At 31.3% G+C, this 27465-nt stretch overlaps 1 protein-coding gene across 1 annotated transcript in view; it reads left to right on the forward strand.

Moving 5' to 3' along the window:
- The first annotated feature begins 2307 nt into the window (after positions 1–2307).
- The window catches only part of LOC122517578 (transcription factor AP-2-alpha-like), a 103440-nt gene continuing 78282 nt past the window's right edge, over positions 2308–27465 (forward strand). The window contains exon 1 of the mRNA XM_043636088.1: positions 2308–2595. Within this exon, the coding sequence (XP_043492023.1) occupies positions 2308–2595 (288 nt within the window). The remainder of the gene's footprint in view (positions 2596–27465) is intronic.

Here is a 27465-nt window from a genome sequence, read left to right on the forward strand (position 1 = left end):
AGAACAGAGACACTGTGTGTACGCGTTGGAAGTAAGAAAGAAAGAAAGAAATAGAGAGAGAGGGAAAAAGATGCAATATGTCGGAGGATGCTGAGAAAAGAAAGAGAAGGAAGGAAAGAGGAAGAAGACAGCTGGACGGTTCTTGAACAGTGTAGTGTGTTGGTGATATCAATACGAAAGTATTAGTAGTAGTAGTAGTAATGGTGTGGGTAGCCAACAGCAGCGGCAACGGCGGCAAAGATGGTGGTGGTGGTGGTGGTGATGGCGATGATGGTGGTGGTGGTAGAACAGCATATCCAACACAACACTTGGTGCACTTAGAGTGAAAGAGAGACGGAAGGAGTGCCCCCTCCTGCCGCGGGCGGCGCCACTCGATGAGATCCTTTCCTCTTTTCGCCTTTAGGCCATTCTCGAGAGGCGCGCGCGCCAACGCGGTGTCGCCCGATCGCTTCTCGCCGACCTTCGACCAATACGCGCGCGCGTTTATACTATACTCGTTTACGTGCGTGTGTGCCCAACGCACAACTTTCCCGGTAGAGACTTTTCCGAAACTCGCCTCACCGTTCCCCTTCTCCTCTTCCTCCTCCTCCTCCCCCTCTTCCTCTTCCTCTTCCTCTTCCTCTTCCTCTTCCTCTTACACCAATCCTACCACTTTCTTCTTCCTATTCTCTTTTTTTTATCGCGACACCCACCTGTGCATTCTCATCCGACTACGCCAACTCTGATTCCTTCAAAACACCCCCCTCGGCTAAATTTCATTCCTTTCTCCTCTTCTCTCTCTCTTTCTCTTTCTTTCTTTCTTTCTCTCCCTCTCCCTCAACTATCGCGTGACAGCCAGGAACACGACGACCACGTGACTATTATTCCTCTTCGCGTACGTCAACGTCCGTTCGAGTCCAACGATTTTTCCTATCGATTTTCTTTTGTTTTTATCAACCCTCTATCTAACCCCTTCCCCTCCGACCCAAGTGATTCACATTCCTTGTTTGTTGTTAGTTGTTATTGTTGTTTGTTGTTGTTGTTATTGTTGTTGTTGTTGTTGTTGGTTGTTTCGATATTGCTGTTGCGCCGTTTTTCGTAATTCCTCTTTTGATCTTTCCCTCTGGCTTCTTCACACCAGTGCACGAATCATCGTCAACAGCGATTACATAACTACCCACGCGCGCCGGAGGCAGTTCTTCAACGATCTCTTCAACGATATATACCGATCGGAGAGTGAATCGTTCACCTTGAACTTCGTACGGACTTTAAAACCGAAAGAAGAAGAAGAAGAAAAATAATAATAATAATAATCGAACCAGGATTGATATTCTCTTCTCGCTAGAGGCATGTCGAGAACTGAATTAAATTTTACAGTGAATTTCTTAAAATCGTCGCCAATAATCTTTAACGGCGCTGCCGGCGGCGTCTTCGAAAAAATAAAAAAAAAATAAAAGAGAGAAACCGGAAAACGTAATCGACCGAACGAAGGAATGAACGAACGAACGAACGAACGAACCACGGCCATGGCAAAATACGACGAACAAAGTTCTCCGCGAGTTGGGAACAGTGAAGAGTACGTAAGAAACGTAGGATTAACCTTAGGCAACGTTACGATTTTTAAGTGAAATCAAATATCGTTGATGTAAACGACGATTAGAGTGATCATCGGGTTGATTAAAAAAACCTAATTCGAACAACTATATACATCAAATATTGCAATATAGAAAGAAACGGAAAGTTACGACGTAAGAAATGTGTTGTTAAACGGTAGAAACTGTAACGTGAGTTTGACTCGTACAACAGGTAATACACCTGTTCTAATCGAAGGATTCTCCCTGGGGTTCGTGTGTTCGATAGTGCCAAAGGCACACGAATGATTCGTGAAAGAAAGCGAAAGCGAGTTTAGGTTGAACGTAAGTTCCGTAAGCGGAGACTTCGATGCCTGGAGGGAAAGATTTGTACAAGGAGAAGAAAAGGATAGAGAAAAAGATCGGAGACGTTAAGTCTCCGGGTTATCGGCGGCGCGTGCCGTCGGAGACTTTAACGCCTAGCAAAAGCGAACAAGAAATGTCGTCGTCGTCTTTGTCGTCGTCGTCAATGTTGTCATCAATGTTGTCATCGTTGGCTTCGTTAAATTAAGTGAATACTTATAAATGTTCATTTAATTTTCACCGTGTCGAGATAAATGATTGATGGTTTGCAACGATAAAAAAAAAGAAAGGAGAAGTAAGGAGGTAAGAAAATAAAAAGAAAAAAAGAAGGAGTAGGAGGAGGAGGAGTTAGTTTTTCACTGAGAGAACGGAAACGTTTGGTTCCTCGTCCATCATGTCAATTCTCGAGGGCAACGAAGCCGACAAGACAACAATGTCACCACTCGACGAAGTCGTGTCCCCGACGAGCGTCGAGTCGGAACTGATGGTGACCGACATGTTGGAAGAGCACGAGGCTAACACCACGTTGGCGGAGCAGAGGGATGGCAAACGTAAGAGAGGAGACACCGATGGCGAAGAACTAACGCCGAGAAAGCTACCTTCTTTAACGAGGAACAATAACGACGTGGCCTTCGTACTCGAGGATAGCGCGGACGACGAGTTACAGGACGAACGTGACGATGTAAGTGTCCCTTTTAACGGAGCTTGGATACTTCGGCAGAAATTATTTCCCACCTCCCCCCCCCACAGTTTCTTCCTTGAATTTTTTCAACTTATACGCTTCTTTTGCCGCGTTCCTTTTTTTACGATGCGCGCGCACAAATTAACTGGATGAAGTTAGTCGGGGTATTTACGATGCGCGCGCACACCGACGCGAAATTAACAGCATGAAGTTGGTAGATAAATCTACCTTGAATTTAGTATGTGGATTGATATCTATTTATATATTCGAGATATTTATTCTAATATTTCTATATACGTAACACGTGTTTTATATCGATACAAATAAAAATTAGTTTGTTTGTTTTATTTGTTCTTATATAACAAAGATTGGAATATATCTGGAGAAACGATATTACGCTTTTATTTCATATATTATTCTCGAAATAATAATCCTTCAACTCGTTGAAACGTCAGTGGAATTATTGTTCGGATGTTTTTCTTCGCGACGATAGTAGAAAAGGAAATTCTCACGTGGTAAGAGAAATAAAAATAGAAAAATAATGAAACTGAACGTAGCTCGACTAGTCTCGGTGGTGTCCGAGTGTGTCCGCCTACGCATGCCACTCTCATACCTGTTCTCCGATGTCTTTCCGTACGAAGATAACTCTCAGCCAAAGCTGACACGCGGCAACAAATCAGGTGGATAGATCGAGGGACTGGAACAAATCGAGGCTACTAATGTAGAAGGGGGGGTCCTCTCTTAAAATGAGACGAGCAGAGATTTCTCTCATCCGTGCAAAATTATTCTTCTTACATTTTCATTTCTTATTTATTTAACAACGCGCACAACCTTATTTGCTTAAATACGTTATAACCAGGATTAACTTTCGAATACCAAGTGAATGCGCATGCGGGAAATGTTAATATCGTTTTATCGATCTTACGAATTCTCGATGATTCTCGATCCCTGTTAAATGAATTTTCCTTAATCCAATAACGGGTTGTTCAAAAGTTAAATACAGGTAATATATACAGGTAATCCTTCCTATGACACGGTAGATAGATTCCTAAAAAATACCGTCTTACATCAGACCCAAAGTTCATTATTTTAAAATAATTTCATTTTGAAATACATTAAGCAACCATATTGTGTTATCCAGTGCCGTATCAAGATTTTCACAAATTTTTTTATCCTGTTAGTACAAAATTGTGATACGTAGGATTCCGTGTCGTAGGTGGGTTAGCTGTAATTGTTGTCGTATAAAAACTAATCTCCTTCCTTTTATTTCCATTTCTTGATTTTATTCCGATCGATAATACATACGTTCCTTTTTCTTTTTCCTTCGTCGATATCATTCGACTTTTACGATCAATTTCTAAGGAACGTAAACGACCATCTCGAAAACGAGGACGTACGTACGGTGGCTTGCACCGGTAAGTCTTTACCCTACTATATAGATCTAACTATAGTAGTTTAGCAGCTATCGTATTCGCGTAGGCAGGACCGTCTATGTCTACGTCTATGTCTATGTCTATGTCTATGTCTGTGCCTGTGTCTGTGTCTATGTCTCGTAGGATTCCAATGTAAGTTGCGATGACGAGGTCACAAAACGGGTTTCGAGAAAAATCAAGACTCTATACGCGACGGATGCGCTATTTTATATACCTAGTGGATAACTCGACCATTAAAACGTTGTCGAGAAAAACCAACAACAACAACAACAACAAGAAAGAAAAAAGAAACAAGAACCGAAAAAAAAATTGCTTTAATTTTACCGATCATCCAATCTCGTCGTTAACGATCACGATCAGTAGATTATTCATTGACTAGTTAAAACGATATTTAAAACACATAACAACAACAACAACAATAAAATCAACAAGAAAATATCTAATACCTATTATCGATATGTCGCGAATAAATTGAACTTTTATAGGTAGGTAAGAAAGGCAATTAATTTTCTTTTATCTTTAATCGTAAATTATTTGCAAAAGATGGTTATACCTGAGTGTATGTGCGTATAACTTTTTTACTCGACAACTTTATTCTGGTTTTATTCGACAAACAAAATTAGAGAATGATAAACTTAGGGAATTCATAGTCGAAGGAATCCCAAAGTGATAGTTTTAACGCGCGTAGGTCATTGCCTGGTTTCAAAGTAATATGTACGAACGATCAAAAGGTTAGGTTAGATCGCCTTTCACGAAGTCCTCCATATATATATGTATATATATGTATATGTAATATATGTAATATCCATGTTTTAAACGCGCGTGTAAAAGCTATATACTAAATACTACCTTTTCAATTTTCATTCCTCAACTATCCCACGAACCACGAGTCGATCTTCACGAGTAAAATACTTGATCTTTGCGTGCAGCAGTTATCCTTTTGTTCGTTGATCGATTAATTGCTACTTTACCTACACTACGACTCCTATAGGAAGTCTCATTTTATTCGCACACAACTTTTATTCTTATTCTTATTCTTCCTATTTCATTACTTACGACATTCATTAATGATATCGAGAATAATCTTGCCAAGGATAAGCCTGCTTTTTTTTTACAATTTTTCTTCTTTTTTTTTTAGATATGTAATCTTTTTTTTTTTATCAAAGACAAATATATTAAGCAGAATTAAATATATATTAATATATTTTATTATTTATTTAATATTTATATTTTAATATATATAATTATATTAAATAAATTGTATATATTTTATATATATTATATATAATATAATATATAATATATAATAATAATAAGATTTAATAAATAACTTAATAATTTGTATTATTATATTATAATAATTAAATTATAATAATTATATTATTATATTAATTATAAATAAATTATTATAAATAATAATTATATTAATATATATTAATATATTAAATATATAATTTGTAATATATATTTATTTTTAATTAATATTATATATATTATATTTTAATATTATTTATTATATTTTTATTATAATATTTTATTTAATATTATATATAATTATATATATTAATTTATTAGGTAGCATCAAATAATACATTTACAGATAACAAAAATGTAAAAAGTAATTAAGCTTACAAGCTGTAAGTCTCAATTAAATCGAGGCTGCTATCACGGCAAGAATAAAAATAATGAAAGATTGCTTTTTCGGATAAATAATCATCTCGCGATTGATCGATGGATCAATAACGAATAATAATTGAAGATCAAAGCCGATACGCGATCGAATATTTATTTATTTTTTTTTCTTCAACAGCAACATTCAACAACTTTATTCAACCACGTTTATCCATAACCAGAAACGTTCTCGCCTTTCTCATATACTTATACAGTTGCGTACTTTAATGGTTTACTTCGTATCGCGAGAAAAAAAAACAAGAAAAAAAAAAGATTAACATTTGAAATTATTTTCTCTGCTAAAACGTGTTCAGGTGGTCAGTGACGTAAGTTCTTGACTACCGAACTAAAATAAACACCTGTGCTGTAAAATTGATGCTTTCTTTATATTCAAAAACCGTACGATGTTCGATCATAAATAAAATATATATATATAATATTTTTTATTATATTTATTTATTATATATATTAATTTTATTATAAAAAATATATTACAATATTTTCAATTTTATATAAAAGTAGAATTTTAAGAGTGTCAGCTATTTATTCGTACTCGTCACGATAAAATCTAAAGAATGATTACTTCCTTCCAATCCGTGATGCTTTAATAATTTGCTTTCCATAAAAGAACGTTGTACTTATAAATCAATTAAGGTGAATCATATTTTATTTGCAAAAATTGTAACACGCTGGAGGAATAATGGAAAAGAAAGAGGAAAAAAAGAAAAAGAAAAACCAACGATGATTTTCACGTACGTATGTAAATACATATGTATTTACGTGCATACTTATATAGTGTGCGAATATACACATAGTAAACGTAATAAACCACTGTAATTCTACCGTCCACACACACAAACACATACACACACATATTTTATGACATTTTTATAACTCGTACGATGGCCTAGAGTGGGAGGGCAAAGATCGACCCGCAAGATCATAAATGTTTATTCGCACACACGAGAGAGAGAGAGAGAGAGAGAGTGTCGCAAGGTTTCGCGGGTTCGTAGGTACTAATTTTACACCGAGAAGAAAATTTAACCACGATTCAGCGGTAGTCTAAAGGCCAGGTATAAATCACTTTTGTGGGGGTCTTAGATAATGATAGGTATGCTCACGATGTTTGTGCGTGGCACACAACTTTTTTGATATATCGTTTCTGAACTTTCGGACAACAAAAATTAACCGTTCCAAAATTTTGACCTATCACATTAATGATCAATTCAATACCTGTTCCGTTGACATTCGTTTAGATTCGCGATTTCGTATGATTCCAATCGAATAACGATTCGAATGTGTTTCAAAAATATCATTCATTTAATCGATATTCAAATTTGTTACGAAAGAAATTAAATAACGTGACAATTATTAATCTTATTAAGAACGACAAAAAAGAATCGATAATTAAATGACAATTGATAAACGTTTACAAACAAAATTTTGTTATTTTTTCTTTTAATTTAATTTCATATTATTAATTAATTTATTTTACTTTTAATTTTAATTTCTTGTTATTGAAAAAGAAAATTAAGGAATAACTAATAAACGTTTAAATGATTTTGTTTTTTCTTTTTTAATTTAATTTCATATTATTAATTTATTTATTTTACTTTTAATTTTAATTTCTCGTTATATTGTAAAAAACAAAATTAAGTAATAACTAATAAACATTTAAATGATTTTGTTTGTATGCAAAAAAAAAGTTCAATTAAATAAAATTTATATCTCTTCAAAAATAATCTCGACATTATTACTTTGTATCTTCGAACGTTTTCGAAGTAAAAAGAAAAAGAAAAAAAAAGAACAAATGTCGTTTCGTGTTCCTATTAAACACGTTGACGCCCACGCGACATTTTTCGAATCGTTCCTGTAACGGGAATCTACGAGTACTTTAAGAGAAAGAGAAAGAGACAGACAGAAAGAGAAAGAAAGAGAGAGAGAGAGAGAGATAGAACACTCGCGGGATAACTTCAAACAACGTTTAAGAAGAAATATCTACCAAGGATCGTCGTTCGTACTTACCACGAGTAAAAAAAAAAAAAAGAAGAAGAAAAAAAAGGAGAAGACAAGACGAGATAGAAGAAAATCTGAAGATAAACGTACGGACAATATCGTTAAACAATTCTTATGAAGTATCTCGTCTCGTTTCGACTCGCGCAAATTATCCTACAAGCTCAAGCACAAGATCTTTCCAGTACGGTGCCAACGCGAAGATTGCCGAACGATTATCAAAATTACTATCCTTCGTAAACGTGATTTTCACGCGAGCCATAAGTACATTAGACGACGGCAACAATTTTTACTTTAGATACGAAGATATGCGTAGGTAGCACGTGAGAAAGCGACGAAGTATAAATGAATGAATACGAGAGAGAGCAAAAGAAAGATTAAGATAGACAGGTAAAAAGAAAAAGAAAAAGAAAAAGAAAAATAAAAGATAGAAAGAAGATTGTGTCCGAGTAAGTAATTACTATATTAACCTTACTTATAAAACGTGCATGCATAAATATGTATGTATGTATGTATGTATGTATGTATGAGTATAAATAATGCACCGACCACTTCAATTCGTGACTTTATTAAAATCATTCTTTCAAGAATGATCTCAAAAAAAAAAAACTGTACTTATGTACGCACGTAAGAAGTTATACTTCTTTGCCGTACCAAAACGAACATAACCTCAATAACCTCAAAAATAACTTAACAAAAAAAAATTTATTATTATTATCATTAATTTAAATTTATTATCGATATATTATATATATTAGAAAGAATAATAAAATATCATAATATAGATATCAGTCCACGCTAAATATAAGAGAGATATATCGAATAACTTCACGCGTCAACAGCCATGGCGCGGTTACAGCATTAGTTCGCGCTTCGATCATTTAAGTAAAGCAGCGCTGAGTTCGATTAGTATTTGGATGGGTGACCCGCTTGAGAAAAAAGGGGGGAAGAAGAAGAGAAGACAACTTCATGCCGTATACTTGAAATCGGCTTTGCCGCGCGTCGTAAATACCGACAAACTTCATGGTGTCGTTTTCACTCCCCATTACATTTTCCCCAACGCGCCAAAAGAAGTATAACTTCAACAAAAATAAAATAAAATAAAATAAAATAAAATAAAAGATAGAAATAAAACTGTGTCCGAGTAAGTAATTACTATATTAACCTTGAAACGTGTTGTATGCATATATATATGTATGTATGTGTGCGTATAAATAATGCACCGACCACTTCAATTCGTGACTTTATTAAAATCATTCTTTCAAGAATGATCTCAAAAAAAATAAAATAAAAGATAGAAAGAAAACTGTGTCCGAGTAAGTAATTACTATATTAACCTTACTTATGAAACGTGTATGCATATATATATGTGCGTATAAATAATGCACCGACCATTTTAATTCGTGGCTTCATTAAAATCATTCTTTCAAGAATGATCTCAAAAAAAAGAAAGAAAACAAAATTTAAATCACAAGAACAACGCAGATAATCCGAGATACTGTCGCACACCGAGCTACGTCCGCGTAAATTTATCAAGGCAAAAGGTAAAGAGAAAGTAATTTAAAGTTCTTCCGAATAAAAGACTCCCTTTCTTTCTTTCTTTCTTTCTTTCTTTCTTATTCTATAGACATTGTAATTTAAAGATACCAACCTGCGTCGATAACTTTAGCTATATTTATACGGGATTCCATAGAAGGTTCCGTGCTTATCCACCCCTTTCGTATAAATAGTGTAAATATAATTTGTATACACGTACAATACATATATAATCGTACAGAAATTCATATATATATACAGAAACTAATGTATATTCGTATGTATAACGCATATATCGGAATAAAAAAAAGAAAAAAAGCAAGAAAAAAAAAAGAAAGAAATTCATCCCCCACCCCCAGTTCTACGTGTAAATTTCGACAAATCCTACATTTAGCGCAATAGGTAGTAAATAAAATATATTCCAAAGAGAAATAAAGAATAAAAGAAAGAAAGAAAAAGAATAAAAATGTATATACACAAAACCCCGCGCGTTTGTTCGTTGAAAAGAGAGGAAAAGGGAAGGAGAATAAAGGAGAGGAAAAAGGAGAGAATAAACGAGAGGACAAAGGAGACGTTACTCGGATCTTAACGATGTCCTCCGACATCTTCTTCTTCTTCTTCTTCTTCTTCTTCCTCCTCTTCCTCCTCCTCCTCGTGCACGAACAACCGTGTGCTCCTTTTTCCCGCGAGAGAAACCTTTGCCTTTGAGATAGCCAATAAAGATCTGGATTAAATCCCATTCGCGCGGTTGGTTCGCGCCGCAAAACGTATAAACATAACCAAAGCACGTAGGAAGCAAGAAACTTCTCTCTTTCTCTCTCTTTCTCTCTCTCTCTTTCTCTCTTACCTTTTCCTTTACGTGCAAATACAACAGGAACTCAATAAACGGCAGGGCCTTAAAGGTAACGCAAATTTATCCGTGTAACAGCCGTTTTATCCCCCTAGCACAATATATTATTATATACACTTTCTGCTTTATCTTCAAACGGGAGCGGGTACGGGTACGGGTACGGCTACGGGTGCGGGTGCAGTAGCAAAAAAGCCTTTAAATAAAACGTCGAAGCTAAGCATATTTGCTAGCACGGCTTTATTCGATCATTTGCATATTTCGGATTTATTGTTAAGTACTTACATAAAAAAGAAAAAGAAAAAGAAAATAACTTGGAAATGTCGTAGATCAGATTAACATTTTTGTTGTTGTTATTGTTGTTGTTGTTGTTGTTGTTGGTTTATTCGCAACACTTGTCGCGTATTCGTTTATTTTATCGTAGAAAACAAATATAAATCGTTCGTCTATTCTATTGGACAAATTGACTCGTTACTCGACGACCCCCCCCACTCACCCCCTCCTCCTCCCCCTTCCCCTCAGATGATATCGATGCAAATGAAGTTTCTTCTTTGCGTTCAGGCTCGCGGAAACGGCTTTTTATTCGACAAAAGATATTTCTTACCACGTTGCTTTGAGATTACAGTGTTGGTAACTGTAAATAAAATACACTTTACAAGGTAATACAAGTGAGAACAAATTGATAGAGTTAAAAAGAGAGAGAGAGAGATTGCAAATAAATCGGCAAAGAATCGTTAAATTCTCGCATGGTTGGCAAGCGTTCAACCATTATACCAACATCGGCACCAATGATGATACAAATAACCCTAACCTGTGAACAAACCAAGCCAAGCATGGCAGCCTCCTCTTGCTTACCATTAGTTGCTCGATAAGAAGAAGAAGAAGAAGAAGAAGAAAAAAATAAGATGAGTATAGCAACCGCGATAGGATCGTTCGATTTCTTACTTGTGATTATATTTTATTAGGAAACTTTTTTATTTTAAAATATTTGCCGACTTTCGATAACGTTATTAGAATTTGTTACGACGTAAAAATCGGAAAATTTCTCGTGGAAGTTCGTTCGAATAGAAAAAGAAGGAATCAGATAGATAGAGATAGAGAAATGGGAAAGGGATATAAAGATTCGTAGATTTTTTGTTGTTTCTTTTTAAGAAGAAATATATTAGTGCGTGTTACTCGATGCTAATAATCGTAATCGTGAAATAGCGAAGTGTAATAACGAGAAACGTGTAAAGTTAAAAGCGAGTTAAAACTAATCCAACGAAAATAATAAGACTAACCACGTGAAAACTTTCTTTAGTTTTTTATTTTCGTATATTTTTTTCTTTTATTTTTCTTTTAATTTTCCTCCCCCCTCCCCCCTTTGTTAAATCTTTCTATTTATGTTATCATTAATAACTTAACATTTATTATTATCTGCTGCTTATCCTGATTGACGTTTCTTAACATTAAATTTACGGATGTTTTGTTCATTTTTTTTAATAACTTACAAACATTGTTCGAATGAAAAATTAAATAGAAGGGGAATAATTAATATTTTCTTATATATTATCTAATTAGTTATATTATTATTATTATTATCTAATTAGATATATTATCTAATTAAAAATCAATATATATTTTTAAAAAATAATTTTTAAATTTAATTAGCAATGAAATTTCGAATGAGTCAAATTGGTTCAGTCGTGTAAAGTTAAAAGCGAGTTAAAACTAATCCAACGAAATAATAAGACTAACCACACGTGAAAACTTTCTTTAGTTTTTTATTTTCGTATATTTTTTCTTTTATTTTTCTTTTAATTTTCCTCCCCCCTCCCCACTTCGTTAAATCTTTCTATTTATGTTATCATTAATAACTTAACATTTATTATTATCTGCTGCTTATCCTGATTGACGTTTCTTAACATTAGATTTACGGATGTTTTGTTCATTTTTTTAATAACTTACAAATATTGTTCGAATGAAAAATTAAATAGAGGGGGAATAATTAATATTTTCTTACATATATCTAATTAGTTATATTATTATTATTATTATATCTAATTAGATATATTATCTAATTAAAAATCAATATATGTTTTTAAAAAATAATTTTTAAATTTAATTATTAATCAAATTTCGAATGAGTCAAATTGGTTCAGTCGTGTAAAGTTAAAAGCGAGTTAAAACTAATCCAACGAAAATAATAAGACTAACCACGTGAAAACTTTCTTTAGTTTTTTCTTATTCGTATATTTTTTCTTTTATTTTTCTTTTAATTTTCCCCCCTCCCTCCCCCACTTCGTTAAATCTTTCTATTTATGTTATCATTAATAACATTTATTATTATCTGCTGCTTATCCTGATTGACGTTTCTTAACATTAAATTTACGGATGTTTTGTTCATTTTTTTAATAACTTACAAACATTGTTCGAATGAAAAATTAAATAGAGGGGGAATAATTAATATTTTCTTATATATTATCTAATTAGTTATATTATTATTATTATTATCTAATAAAATATATTATCTAATTAAAAATCAATATATATTTTTAAAAAATAATTTTTAAATTTAATTAGCAATGAAATTTCGAATGAGTCAAATTGGTTCAGTCGTGTAAAGTTAAAAGCGAGTTAAAACTAATCCAACGAAAATAATAAGACTAACCACGTGAAAACTTTCTTTAGTTTTTTATTCGTATATTTTTTCTTTTATTTTTCTTTTCTTTTTCCTCCCACCCCACTTTGTTAAATCTTTCTATTTATGTTATCATTAATAACTTAACATTTATTATTATCTGCTGCTTATCCTGATTGACGTTTCTTAACATTAAATTTACGGATGTTTTGTTCATTTTTTTTAATAACTTTCAAACATTGTTCGAATGAAAAATTAAATAGAAGGGGGAATAATTAATATTTTCTTACATATTATCTAATTAGTTATATTATTATTATTATCTAATTAGATATATTATCTAATTAAAAATCAATATATTTTTAAAAAATAATTTTTAAATTTAATTAGCAATGAAATTTCGAATGAGTCAAATTGGTTCAGTCGTGTAAAGTTAAAAGCGAGTTAAAACTAATCCAACGAAAATAATAAGACTAACCACGTGAAAACTTTCTTTAGTTTTTATTTTCGTATATTTTTTTCTTTTATTTTTCTTTTAATTTTCCCCCCTCCCCACTTTGTTAAATCTTTCTATTTATGTTATCATTAATAACATTTATTATTATCTGCTGCTTACCCTGATTGACGTTTCTTAACATTAGATTTACGGATGTTTTGTTCATTTTTTTTAATAACTTACAAACATTGTTCGAATGAAAAATTAAATAGTGGGGGAATAATTAATATTTTCTTACATATTATCTAATTAGTTATATTATTATTATTATTATTATCTAATTAGATATATTATCTAATTAAAAATCAATATATATTTTTAAAAAATAATTTTTAAATTTAATTACTAATCAAATTTCGAATGAGTCAAATTGGTTCAGTCGGTAAACCTAGCGTTAACGAATTTAACGAATCTTTTCAATGTAATAATCGCAATTTCACCTCGTTTCATTCGGCAACCACAATGGTTGTTGGCTTATCCCCTTACGTCATTTAAAAAAAAAAAAACCATAAGCTTGCCTTATCGTCGACCAAACACCATTCATGGAAGATAATAAACGTAGGTTAGCCTAAGTGTCATAAAATGTTCTTGCATACTAAATTCTTTGGTTTCTTTTCCATTCTACGATGACTTATTAGCAGCGTAGACTTCGGGTACCCGCGGTTTGACGTTTTATTGCACTCATTTACATGCACTCCATCTTTGTCAAAATGCAGTTTGCTCGTATTTTTTTTTTTTAAATATCTACGTACGAGAATAGACGTACATATATGTATGTATGTATGTATGTATGTATGTATTTATAATATATACGTGAGAGAATAGTTTGACGAAACGAACGGTCAAGCAAGCATTCGGTAACGGCAACTTTTACGACATAAAAGATATTTATATCTCCCGTGGAATTCGTATAAAAGATTATGAACAAGTTTTCTTCCAAAGAGAGAGAGAGAGAGAGAGAGAGAGAGAGACATTTCGATAATATATTCGTTACGTGAATAAAACATTAGAAATATATTCATTTGTTACCTCTCTTTTTCTTGGTTTTTATTTTCATTTTGTTTTGTATAATTTTATTGTTGTCGTTGTTTATAATTAAAATACGAGATCCCGAGAGGAAAATCTAATGAGACACTTCTGCATATTTTTTGAAATATCAATCGACGAACAATTATATCGTTAATTTATTTACGAGAATATTAATAAAAAAAACATTACAAACTATTATAAATTAACAGTAAAAGTCGTAAATGTGTCGGTAATTAAACGTCGTTACCTGCCCGGCTCCCCCTCCCCACCCCACCCCATCGAAGGATTGAAATCTAACGATGACGTATAAAACGATCAAATTATTTATGAAGTGTTTTTCCTATCCTCTTATGACGCGTGGAACACGCCTCGTACACTTTCTAATAACGAAAAAGAATCAAATAAACGAGAATAACAAGAAGAAAAAGAAAAAGAAGAAAAAGAAGAAGAAGAAGAAGAAGACGTTCGTCGAGCATTTCGATTTCACCTTTTCGACTTCTCATTATTATTAGCCTATTGTACTCGTTGGTAAAGAAGGCGAGATCAAGCTGATTCGTCGGAGTTCATTTTACTTTTGTTTCATACATACGTACATACACACACACATTTATATATATATAAATTTATACACATACGTATATTCTATCTTCCAAGGAGAAGAGATTAGCCTTGAACGGCAAGCATTGTCTCTTATGATCATGGTGGTTCTTCCATCGTCGATTTCTTGTATCGATGTTCGAACTTACGCACGCGGATACAACCGTTAACCTTTTGCTCGTCCTACTTCCAAAGAGAGAAAGAGAGAGAGAGAGAATGAGAAAGAGAGAGAGAGAGAGAATGAGAGAAACACTAGCAATAATGTTCTGTAGAAACGACGCGTACATCTGAATATGAATCATAAGATTCTCTCTACCAACTAATATGACTTATAAATCGTATATGTCTTGTCAAAAACGACCGACGAAATATTACCACTGGTTCTTGTTTAGAAATAATGATAGAGAGAGAGAGAGTGAGTGGGAGAAAGGGTAACAAAAATTGATTAACAAACTCTGACACGAATTTAATCTCTATTACTACCTTGACGATATTTTTATATGTTCGAGAAACACCCCTTCTATTTACCTTTTTTTTAAAATTATTATTATTATTATTGTTTGTTTTAATCGATTTTTATATCGGCAATATATATTTTTCTTTGATTTATTGATATTTTTTCTTTGAAGTTAGTTTTGGAAGTTATTTTTGAGGTTATTGAGGTTATGTTCGTTTTGGTACGCCAAAGAAGTATAACTTCTTACGTGCGTACATAAGTACACACACCAGCTTTTTTTAAATAATAATAATAATAATAATAATATTAATAATTATAATAATAATAATAATAATAATAAATTTTTCTTTTTGTTAAGTTATTTTTTCAATTTATTTTTGAGGTTATTGAGGTTAGATTCGTTTTGGTACGCCAAAGAAGTATAACTTCTTACGTGCGTACATAAGTACACACATCAGTTTTTTTTTTTTATTAAGATCGTTATAACGATGATTGAAATGAATTATATGATATATTTTAAGATAAAAATATTAACAAAGGAAAATTGTTTTAACGAGAGATCATTTTGTACGATTATTTTGAGGTTATAATTGAATTGAAAATGAAATGACGTTTATAAAAGACGCTACCTCCTATTCGATATGCGAAAATATTATAATAACGTAATGTTAAAAATGTGATGGGAAACGATTGATTATTAAACGAAAATTATTTAACGAGTTGATGTAAGATTTACGAAGCATCGATCATCGGTTAAAATCGTTAATGGGATGGTCGTTGTTCACTCGGTTCGTTACGAAAAACTTCGGTAAAAGTTTAATGTATAATAACGAGCCGACACACGAAATTAGCTTGAGAAAAAAAATTACATTCTCCTTAAAGAGAGAAGAAAAAGAAGAATAAGAAGAATAAGAATAAGAAGAAGAAGAAGAAGAAGAAGAAGAGACGATTAACTCTTCTCTCTTTTTCTTTTCACGTCACCGTACAGAAGCCTGGGTAGGTGTGTCGCTTATCTTGAAAGGGTTTCAGAACAAAGTACCTTTTCAGCTTCGGGGGTGTGTTGTTTCACCGTTAAATTTGATGCATTGCTAGAAGAGAGGAGAGAACCTTAAAGACACCTGCGCGTGTCGGTCGACCTATACCCTTCGGCAGATTACGTTCTAACCTATCTGCCTATACTTACTTCTCCTATATGGATTTAAACACGAGAGGAGGCCTATCTACGCCACTCTGAGAAATCCACGTGCACACCTTCGGCAGGGAAAGATAGAAAAGAAAAAAAAGAAAAAAAAAAAAGAAAGAAAGAGATAGAAATACAAGCGTGCATGCGCACACGCGACTACCTACGGAAGCAGACCTAACCGGTAAACGTGAATGTTTAAATATTGCCGCCACGGTGTGTGGAACCTGTTATCGGTTCAAGTAGGCGGTTCGGTTTGAACTCCATCGGTCCATGAACTAAACAGATTGCTACAGCTCTCTCTTTCTCTAAGATTCTTCTTAAACTTTATTTTTTTTCTTGCCAACACATTTTTTTATATATATAATTTATTATATTATATTATTATTATATTAATATTTCGAACATATATTTAAACGATCATGCATATATATCTATATATATATAGATATATTATGTTATAGAAATTATATATATATAATTATAATAATATAATTTAAATTATTATTAATATTAATTAATAAATAAATTATTATTAATATTAATTAATTAAAATTATTATTAATATATATATATTTATTATATTTTAATATAATATTAATTATAATTTTATATTATATTTTTATACATATATATATATTGCATGGAATTATATAATATATATACATTGCATGGAATTTACTTGAAAAATGTAATAAGATTGCAAAAGTAACGGAAACGTTAATGAACTACTAGTATTAGGTATACTTATCTTATTTACAAATCGTATGCTCTACTTATTTCTTATTTTATTCTATATTAATTCAATATAAATACTTACGTAACTTGTACAACAACAAGTTACCACTCGTTAAATTACATTCCGGATTAATGATATTTCATCGAAGTATTCAATATTTTGTATCTCTCTTATTTGATTCTACAAAAAAGTCATTCTAATCTTTGTCGAAGTATATTGACACGTCGTAAGTCGTGAAAGATATAGAAGTGTTTAAAGTGCGCTCGAACGGAACGCAAAATAAAGTTGTCGTATAATGTACTTAACAAATCATATGAGAATATATATATGCGAGTTATCTTTATGGGTTTACCATAGGGATAAAGAAATAGCTTAGTATAGTAACACGTTAACCTATCAATAATATAACAATTAAAATTGATCGATTTATCGTTCATAATTAACGTGACTTTTAAATAACTCAAACGAAACCCATGATCGACATGGTAAAAAAAAAAATCAATTGTATTATATTATTTCAATTAAATTATTTTTAATTTAATAATAATTAAAAATAAAAATATCTTTATCTCGTGGAAAATAAACAAAATACAAAATGAGTCCTAATAATCTTCTCAATTAAATATTCTATTTCAATACGAAAGGAAAAGTCGGAAAGTATTCGAAACTTTACAGAGGATCGACGACGGATATCGATATCGATTACGTATCGATATCGTATCACACTATATCGGTATCGACTAGTCGTTCGGAACATTCAGGTACCAGTAAACGAACAAGTGGATCGGGTTACTCATAGTGTTGAATATTATTAATAACTATGAGAGATGCTAAATTTATTTTGCTTAGGCACGCGAAACTTTGCTAGTCTGTGTATAGAAGTATGTGTATATAGAAGTATATACACATACATATATATATACATATACATATACATATACATATACATATACATATACATAATACATATACATACACATATACATATACATATATATCTGTCTGTATGTAGATACAGCAAATACATAAGCGTATCCTTATTAGCATTATGCAAGTAAAATTATACAAGTATAAAGACGGACGTTATCAGAATAAATAAATAAAAAAAATAAAAAGAAGAAGAAGAAAAATAGTAGAAAAAAAAAACGCGTAACCATGAACTTTTGCTGACTCCTCCCCCACTCCACCTTCGATATGCATCTTGCTTGACGTTCGCAAATAACGTTTCTCCGATTGATTCCAATAAGATAGGTTACCGTTTGATGCCAGCAAGTTACAGCTAAAAGATCGATGACTATAAAGGTTTACCTCTATCGCGTTTAAAGGATAAAACTCGGCATTGTCTTCTCGTGGAAGACATTCGCTTGCTTATCTACCACCGACTGTCTTTAACGTTCCTTCCTCTCTAAGGACTTCAACGTTTATTCATGAATTCCACCTTTCAGAGATCAATCTATCCTGTCCGTATTTAACCATCTTGAAATAGAGTATCAAATCGGATACGATCTGGAAACAATGATAGATGATATTCTCATTGTGTTTCGTTTCATTTCTATTACGATAATTAATATCAAATTATTTTATTTATTATTAATTAAAATTATCAATTTTATATATATATTGTCAACACACATACACCAATACACAATACCAAATAAGTTGGTGAAAAACTAAATATTTGGGTTCATTCTTATACATTAATATTTCTATCACATTAATTCTTTGGTTTAGTTAAATTTGATAACTCGATATTATGATTATTATAATATTATTTATTTATAATTAATTAAAATTATTAATTTTATGTATATATTGTCAACACATACATCAATACACAATACCAAATACGTTGATGAAAAACTAAATATTTGGGTTCATTCTTATACATTAATATTTCTATCACATTAATTCTTTGGTTTCGTTAAATTTGATAAATCGATATTATGATTATTAATATAATATTATTTTATTTATAATTAATTAAAATTATTAATTTTATATATATATTGTCAACACATACATCAATACACAATACCAAATAAGTTGGTGGAAGACTAAATATTTGGGTTCATTCTTATACATTAATATTTTTATTACATTAATACTTTTGTTTCGTTAAATTTGATAAATCGAGATATTATGATTATTAATATAATATTATTTTATTTATAATTAAAATTATTAATTTTATATATATATTGTCAACACATACATCAATACACAATACCAAATAAGTTGGTGAAAAACTAAATATTTGGGTTCATTCTTATACATTAATATTCTTATCACATTAATACTTTTGTTTCGTTAAATTTGATAAATCGAGATATTATGATTATTAATATAATATTATTTTATTTATAATTAATTAAAATTATTAATTTTATATATATATTGTCAACATATACCAAATACGTCGATGAAAGACTAAATATTTGGATTTATTCTTATATAATACATTAATATTTCTATTTGGTCGATTAATATATATATAATTAATAAATAACTATTATATGTATAATAATAAATTATAATAATAAATAATATAAATAATATAATATATATAAATTTCTATTTTATCGATTAATATATATAATTAGTAACAATATTGGTTACTATATACTATATATAATATAATAAATATATATATATATATATAAAATTCCACTAATAATTGAGAAATAATTCGGTTAATAAATTAAACAAATTAGTATCCAAACAAAAATGTTAATATCTCAATCAACAGATTTACAAATTCAAACGAGAGATTTTATATTTCCTCATTAAAAGTTTAACGTTCTAACGAAAAGACACCAATGATTACTTTCAATTGTAACAACGAAATCATCTTAAAAAACATTTTTACAAGTCACGAAGCCCGGAAACGCGAGATACGGTCGTTCTTCCTCACCGTAAAAAAAATGTCAATTTCCTGGTCTTCCCCTGGTCGGGTCTCACGAAGGTAAAAAAGAAAAAAAAAAAAGAAAAAAAAGAAATAAATTCACCTACCACACCGACAATGAGAAAGAAAGCAAGAAAAAAAAGAAAGAAAGGTTCCGTGCACCTGCCACCTGCCTGGGTAACGTAACCTTATGTCCAACGAACAGATTATAGTTGTCAAGCCGCCTACGATCCACTAACGTGCAACGAGAGAGATGATTGGCTTCCAAGGAAAGTAGCGAGAGCGAATAGCTTATGCGAGTTTCGAATTAGCATAACACGATCTAATTGATGCGATTCCGTTCATGCTGAAAACTGATCACCGTGTTTTATAGGTGTGATCTATGTTATACTTGTATTGTGTTTCGTGATTTGAGAATTGAAGATTTGAAATGAGTGAACGTAAAGTACGAGAATGAAAAGAGATGAAAGACAAAAGGGGGAACAGGGGGACAGGGGGGAGATAAAGAGAGAGAGAGAGATAGAGAAAGTAAGAAGATAATTAAATAAGAAATAATATTAATATATATATATATATTAATATTATTTATATATATATAATATTATATATATAATATTAATATATATAATAAAATTATTATATAATATATAATAATATATATATATATATATTAATATTATTTCTATCTATCTATCTATTAATATTATCTATTAATATTATATTAATATATCTATTAATATTATATCTATTATTCTATCTATCTATTAATATTATTGATATAGAAATAATTAAAATAAGAAATAAATAATATATATTTGTTTATTTATATATATTTTTTTTTTTTTACTATCAGTATCATATTTTCGATATTATTTCTTTTTTTTTGTTTCTTTTTTATATAACAATGGGTTATTCCCGTATATGTTTGAATAAACGAAATAAAAGAAATATTCGTTCGTTCGAAAGGGAATATTTGATCTCGCGTTTGAAAATTCTTCCTTTCTTTCTTGATTTCATCGATATTGTTCGTTGTCGCGTCGTAATACCGTCGTACGAACGATCGGTATCTTCTAATTGTACATTGTCGATGATTTGTATCGCCTTGAACGATAATAACAATGATTCCCTCGATATTACCAAGCTTTATCGATGATGAATAAGCAATAGTTTTCCTTTGATACTCGTAGAAGTACCGCTCATACCTCTTCGTCAAACTTACCAACAAATAAATCATGAATTCGAAAGCTGCGTAAACTTGTCCGTGTTATTTTTAAAATTCATCAATGACTCTTAATAATATATATTCGTTGTCAGATACTGGTGGTTTAATAAAATAAAAAAAAAAGAAAAATATTTTCTTCGAGATGACACGATCGAAGTTAATTTTCTAAAACCTTTTCACTCTCCTAACGAACAAAACTTGATACGATACTTGATTATCGAGGAATAATAGAATTTAATTTCTAAAATGAAATGAAAATGAAGTAGTAATGTGAATATAAAGGTAAAAATAAATGTAAAATAAGATTCTCTAGCAAGTTTGATGTTACTCGAACGTTTTCCTGTAGATACCAACAAATAAATCGTGAATTCGAAAGCTGCGTAAGCTTGTCCGTGTTATTTTTAAAATCATCAATGACTATTAATAATATATTCGTTATCGGATACTGGTGGTTTAATAAAATAAAAAAAGAAAAATATTTTCTTCGATTACAACTGAAATGACGATCGAAGTTAATTTTCTAAAACCTTTTCACTCTCCTAACGAACAAAACTTCAAACAATAATTTATTATCGAGGAATAATAGAATTTAATTTCTAAAATGAAATGAAAATGAAGTAGTAATGGGAATATAAAGGTAAAAATAAATGTTGAATAAGATTCTCTAGCAAGTTTGATGTTACTCGAACGTTTCCTGTAGTTACCAACAAATAAATCATGAATTCGAAAGCTGCGTAAGCTTGTCCGTGTCATTTTTAAAATTCATCAATGACTATTAATAATATATATTCGTTATCGGATACTGGTGATTTAATAAAATAAGAAAAGAAAAATATTTTCTTCGATTACAACTCAAATGACGATTGAAGTTATTTTCTAAAATCTTTTCACTCTAACGAACAAAACTTCAAACGATACTTGATTATCGAGGAATAATAGAATTTAATTTCTAAAATGAAATGAAAATGAAGTAGTAATGGGAATATAAAGGTAAAAATAAATGTAAAATAAAATTCTCTAGCAAGTTTGATGTTACTCGAACGTTTTCCTGTAGTTACCAACAAATAAATCGTGAATTCGAAAGCTGCGTAAGCTTGTCCATGTCATTTTTAAAATTATCAATGACTATTAATAATATATATTCGTTATCGGATACTGGTGATTTAATAAAATAAAAAAAGAAAAATATTTTCTTCGATTACAACTGAAATGACGATCGAAGTTAATTTTCTAAAACCTTTTCACTCTAACGAACAAAACTTCAAACGATACTTGATTATCGAGGAATAATAGAATTTAATTTCTAAAATGAAATGAAAATGAAGTAGTAATGGGAATATAAAGGTAAAAATAAATGTAGAATAAGATTCTCTAGCAAGTTTGATGTTACTCGAACGTTTTCCTGTATCGAATGCAACGTTGTAGTATTGAACAACTTCCTAATGTGTATTCGATCGAAATGGTAAAGAAGTATATATATATCAAACGGGTTGAAATAATACGCGAACTTCGATGTATCCACTTTATCATGGATTTTCTTTCTCTCTCTTTCTTTCTATTTTATGTTCAAACCGTCTGACAAAATCGCATAAGTCAATAACCTGAAAAGTTTTCTTTAGTCTTTCGTACGCATACACCACGTATCCTACACACATATATACATATATATGTGAAAACATATTTATGAAAACATTATAACGTTATTACGCGTATAAACGGCCGCAAATTAACATCCTCCGTTGACTTCGACCATCGATCTCTCGAATGATACTTTTCTACTACACGCTAAAGTTCATCGAACTTTCAAGAAACTCAATATATATATATGTATGTGTGTATAAAGAAAATCTTCCATGTAAAAATATGGTTGATGAACGACGAACCGAGTTTATCGTTAATCGAGCATCCCCGATCGTCACGGAAGAAGACGCTGCTATATTTTATCAAGTTTAATTAAGATGAACGTAGTAAGTATAATTATAGGAAAAATATTTTCACGATCTTGGAACCGCAACGAGATAACCCCCCCTGTCTTGTCCCCACCCCACCCCACCCCTTCAGAGAGAAATGGGGATAAATTTCTGAAATACGCGAATACGAGTGGCAAATTGTATGTGTCGGTGAACATTATGCAAAGTAGACGTGTTTAATAACTGTAATCAGTTATTGGAAGTTGTGCTTCCACCTTCGCGTAAGCAAACAATTCATCTCTCTCTCTCTCTCTCTCTTTCTCTTTCTTGTACTATCATCTAACGAACAGCAACGGATACAAATTCCACGATAACGATCTACAAATTAATGCAAACTATTAGAAATGGATGAAAAAGAAAAAAACAAGTTATTTTGAAATTTCCGTTGTGTGTGCACTTCTATGTATATATAATAATAATGAAAATTAATTCAATAAATATACGCTAAAAGAGAAATGATCAATAACGTCGTCAATGGGAAATATGTGTCTGTGTGTGTGTGTGTGTGTGTTTACGAGATACGAAGTATTATTTTTCGAAGGATCTCTTGCCCCCATACCTTTTTTCTCATCTCAACGTCGTCAAATTATAAACGTTGACGTACCGAGTTCGCACGTATCTCGTGTGTATATAATATCTTTTCTTTTTTATCTTTTTTTTATTTTCTTTCTCTCTCGTTTTCGCACAGAGGCTCGTCGGTAATTCGCGGCCTCCTGGAAACGTGGAAGTAACCATGGGGTTTTTTTTTTCTTTTTTTTTTCTTAGTATGAGTATGTGTAATATGTTTGTTATTGCTCGTGTATATGTATATATATGTGTGTGTGTGTGTGTGTGAGAATGCAGGCGTGTGCGAGAGAGGAGTCTCACATCGTCGCATCTCTACGATCGACTTTAGTCCCGTTAGCTTGAACCCTCTGGACCGGACTCTCTTACCTCCTACCTTCTGAACATATGTCTCTTTGTGTGATCCGTACACACATACACACACACGTGTGAGCGCGTGCGAAGAGGAAAGAAAAACAGGCGTGCCTCCGTTCAAATTAACGGTGAATATCATAGTTGTCGAATTTTGTTAAGTTAGAGTAGTCAGAGAGATAAAAATCTAATAAATCCTTTCTCCAGAGTATTTCCCTCTTCAAACTCCCCCTCCCCCTCCTCTACCCACCACCACTACCACCATTATTACCACGTAGCAATTTGTCGAACGAGATTATCATTGATTCTCGTTCTCAAAGTTTTTCAAAAACAATTTGTTCTAACTCGTTTCAAGCAAATTTAGATTAACGGATTGAAATTTCAAAATTTGTCAATATTGATGAATATTTGTATACGAACTATTGTTAAGGTTTTGAGTAATAACCGTAGTTTTCAAATTTATACAGGGAAAGGGGTACTCGATTAACGTTACAATTCAACAAGCCAATATATGAATAGACAAACGTTTGGAAAATATATAAAGTATTATAAAAGAAATTAATTATTATCTAAATATAAATTTTGCGTGTGTGTGTGTGTGTGTGTGTGTGTGTGTAATACATAAAAATGTATATCATATAAACATATTCAAGCAAATTTAGATTAACGGATTGAACTTTCAAAATTTGTCAATATTGATGAATATTTGTATACGAATTATTGTTAGGGTTTTGAGTAATAACCGTAGTTTTCAAATTTATACAGGAAAAGGGGTACTCGATTAACGTTACAACTCAACAAGCCAATATGAATAGACAAACTTTGTTTGGAAAATATAAAGCATTATAAAAGAAATTAATTATATTATATCTAAATAATTGTTTTGTGTGTGTGTGTGTGTGTGTAATACATAAAAATGTATATCATTTAAACATATTCAAGCAAATTTAGATTAACGGATTGAACTTTCAAAATTTGTCAATATTGATGAATATTTGTATACGAACTATTGTTAGGGTTTTGAGTAATAATCGTAGTTTTCAAATTTATACAGGAAAAGGGCTACTCGATTAACGTTACAACTCAACAAACCAATATATGAATAGACAAACTTTGTTTGGAAAATATAAAGCATTATAAAAGAAATTAATTACATTATATCTAAATATAAGTTTTGTGTGTGTGTGTGTGTGTGTGTGTGTGTGTGTGTGTGTGTGTGTAATACATAAAAATGTATATCATATAAACATATTCAAGCAAATTTAGATTAACGGATTGAAATTTCAAAATTTGTCAATATTGATGAATATTTGTATACGAATTATTGTTAGGGTTTTGAGTAATAACCGTAGTTTTCAAATTTATACAGAAAAAGGGGTACTCGATTAATGTTACAACTCAACAAGCCAATATATGAATAGACAAACGTTTGGAAAATATAGAACATTATAAAAGAAATTAATTATATTATATCTAAATATAAGTTTTGTGTGTGTGTGTGTAATACATAAAAATGTATATCATATAAACATATTCAAGCAAATTTAGATTAACGGATTGAAATTTCAAAATTTGTCAATATTGATGAATATTTGTATACGAATTATTGTTAGGGTTTTGAGTAATAACCGTAGTTTTCAAATTTATACAGGGAAAGGGGTACTCGATTAAAGTTACAACTCAACAAGCCAATAGATGAATAGACAAACGTTTGGAAAATATAGAACATTATAAAAGAAATTATTTATATTATATCTAAATATAAGTTTTGTGTGTGTGTGTGTAATACATAAAAATGTATATCATATAAACATATTCAAGCAAATTTAGATTAACGGATTGAACTTTCAAAATTTGTCAATATTGATGAATATTTGTATACGAATTATTGTTAGGGTTTTGAGTAATAACCGTAGTTTTCAAATTTATACAGGAAAAGGGGTACTCGATTAACGTTACAACTCAACAAGCCAATAGATGAATAGACAAACGTATGGAAAATATAGAACATTATAAAAGAAATTATATTATATCTAAATATAAGTTTTGTATGTGTGTGTCTAATACACAAAAATGTATATCATATAAACATATTATATTAAACCATATTACGATAACACTCGTATTAAAATCAACAATCAAAACTTCAAGAAACAAATCGTATTCATTGAGTCAAATTATATCCAAATAAAATTCACAAATAAAAACAACCAACATAAACCATCGAATCGAATCGAATCGAATCAAATTAATCAATCAAAAAAAGAAATAAAAATTAGTCAATAACCAATCAAATTTCTTTTCATGATACAAACTCGATTAGAATCTTATCCCAATTTTAGATATAACAAAGAATTTGTTGTTCGTCGTTTATACAACGATCGATCGATCGATCGATTGTATCGTTCGATCGGTGATCTTGGAAAGCAGCCGTTTGACGGTTAATCAATGTCCTCATTCGACGTTGGCGATCCGTTAAGTAAGGTAAAGGTAACGTAAGGAAAGGTGCGGTAACCCGAAGAGGAGTAAGATAAGGGCGTCATGCGTTGGTTACCGTTGGGTGGCGCTGGATGGTCCGCTTGGAATGCCGTTTAGCGACTTCCCCCCTTCCCCATGCCCCCTGCCCCCTGCCCCCTGCCCCCAACCCAACCATACGTTCATCCAGAATCATCTTTCTCTCTCTTTCTATATAACCCTCTTCTCTTCTTCTTCTTCTTCTTATCTATCTATCTCTTTCTTTCTTTTTTCTTCTCCCTCTTCTGCCCCCCCTTTCCCACCAACACCACTACCACCATTACCATCCACCTCATTCTCTTTCTCATATTATATACTTATAACACATTCTTAACAAAGATAGTATAATACATATACACTTATATATGTATGTGTTTGTTACATACACACAGATAAAGAAATGCGAGTAATCTTTTCTCTTGTCTCATCTCCCTTTTCTTCTTATGTATTCTCTTTCTTTCTTTCTTCTTTTCATACCAGGATGATTACGGGTGCGTATCGTAGCCACCGATATTATTCGGGGGCCCCGTCCCTCCTCTCCACCACTCGACAAACTTTCTACCCTACTCTCTCTCTTACGAGGCAACAACCCATTTCCATTTCGCATTCTTCGCATCCCCTTTCCCGCTTCCGTTAGGATTTTTTCATTATTTTTGTTAGTATTGAATTAACTCGCAATCATTTGGAAGAGGTCGTACCGGAAATTTTGTATACATGAATGTAGATTAT

The sequence above is a fragment of the Polistes fuscatus genome, unplaced genomic scaffold, assembly GCF_010416935.1.
Source record: "Polistes fuscatus isolate 324 unplaced genomic scaffold, CU_Pfus_HIC Scaffold1, whole genome shotgun sequence".
Lineage (NCBI taxonomy): Eukaryota > Metazoa > Arthropoda > Insecta > Hymenoptera > Vespidae > Polistes > Polistes fuscatus.